The sequence below is a fragment of the Helobdella robusta genome, assembly GCF_000326865.2.
Source record: "Helobdella robusta unplaced genomic scaffold HELROscaffold_1, whole genome shotgun sequence".
NCBI classification, from domain to species: domain Eukaryota; kingdom Metazoa; phylum Annelida; class Clitellata; order Rhynchobdellida; family Glossiphoniidae; genus Helobdella; species Helobdella robusta.
In genome coordinates this window covers 8,695,331-8,697,209 of record NW_008703570.1, presented here as the reverse complement: position 1 = coordinate 8,697,209, position 1,879 = coordinate 8,695,331, and the positions used below count along the sequence as shown (strand labels likewise).

Genomic DNA, 1,879 nt, shown 5'->3' with positions numbered 1-1,879 from the left:
CCGTAGTCATCATCCTCATCATTATCATTATCATCATAATCATCATCACCACCATCATTATTCATTCTCGTCGTTTCGTTTGACACTTTTAATATCATTGCCTTGCTCTTATTATTGTTATTATTATTTTATTATTATTATTATTGTTATTATTATTATTAAGATTATTTGGAATATTATTATTATTTTCTTACACTGCCTTGACGACGTTCTCACGCATAAATCACATTTCCATGTGTTAGGCGAGTTTATGCAAATGTCCATGATGACATTGATATGATATAGGATATGATATGATATGATACGATACGATATGATATGATACGATACGATACGTTATGATACGATATGATATGATATGATATGATATGATTAAGATATGGTATGATATATAATCTGATACGATACGATACGATACGACATGATATGATTATGATATGATATGATAGGATTATTATATAATATATGATATGATATGATATGATATAATATGATATGATACGATACGATATGATATGATATGATATGATAGGATTATTATATAATATATGATATGATATGATATAATATGATATGATACGATACGATATGATATGATACGATATGATATGATATGATATGATATGATTATGATATGATATGATAGGATTATGATATGATATATGATATGATATGATGTGGTATGATATGATATGATACGGTGGAATAGAATGGGGACTGATTAAACATATTATTTCACCACTTTTTTCCATCGTTTCACCATTCCACCACAAAGAATAGAAATTCTTTATAATTTATTAATATTTCTACCATTCTAGCAGTTGTTTTTTTTAATGTGTTATTGTCGCCAGTTAATATTCTGTAGCCTGTTCAATTCCTTTCTTCTATGTTGTTGCATCTTCCACTGAATTTTATGGCCGATCATTATCGTACATAAAACCAAATTTTCGCCAATTGCGACATTGATAAAAGTTTGCCTACTATGGATTTTTTTATCAGTAATTAGTTTTTTTTTGAAAACAACATCAAATGTTTGCTTATTGATTATAATTATTTGATAATTATCATAACAATATTATTTTTATGTCATTGACTATGGCAACTTAAACAACGACACCAGGACGTAAATCCAATCCAGTAGATCCAACAATATCCAAAATGCATGCCCGACAAATCCAACCTACAGACCAAACCACAACACAGACCCAGCAGAAGACATGCAATAAATCATGAAGCCGGCTAAGAGCTAATTCGCCATCGATGGGCGTTTATAACTTCATAAGTGCATTAGCGGCACACGCCTGCAGAAGTTGCGTCGTTACATCATTAAATAATGCATTTGCAGAGCAAACATCAGCCAGCCAGATTTATGCACCAACAAACATGCCACAACAGAACGCGCTGACTCGGTTAAATATATACTGCCCGCAATTCGTAGCCCAGGTACAAATGGGTATTTACATGCATACATTATTTGTTTTTACTGTTCTGCACAACTAAACATACAAATATTTCAAAAATGTGTTTTGCTGAAAATAATAGTACAAGGATGTAGAGACACACAAACACACACATGTCACTTGGAGAATGATGCAGTAAGCAGTTCTCCTTAAGAAATATCATCGGATACAAGACAAATGAGTTTTGGACTCTAACAATTTGTCAACGACATCGTCTTCATTGCGCGTGCCTTCATTATATACGCTACCCAACTTCTGTCATCACCACTAATTTTCACACTCTAATGTCATTTTCGTTAAGAAACACTAAAATTTTATTATTTTATAAACATTTGCTCTGCTATTATTTTGCAATACAACGAGAAATAATCTTTTACGAGCGTTTTTGAAATTATTTTATCGGCTCATTACGACTCGCG

At 31.5% G+C, this 1,879-nt stretch overlaps 1 protein-coding gene across 1 annotated transcript in view; it reads left to right on the top strand.

Annotated features, from left to right (window-relative positions):
• Window positions 1-1,383: 1,383 nt before the first annotated feature.
• Window positions 1,384-1,879, top strand: part of HELRODRAFT_159303 (hypothetical protein) — a gene marked incomplete at both ends in the record, with an annotated part of 4,508 nt that continues 4,012 nt past the window's right edge. The window contains one exon of the mRNA XM_009011188.1: window positions 1,384-1,443. Within this exon, the coding sequence (XP_009009436.1) occupies window positions 1,384-1,443 (60 nt within the window). The remainder of the gene's footprint in view (window positions 1,444-1,879) is intronic.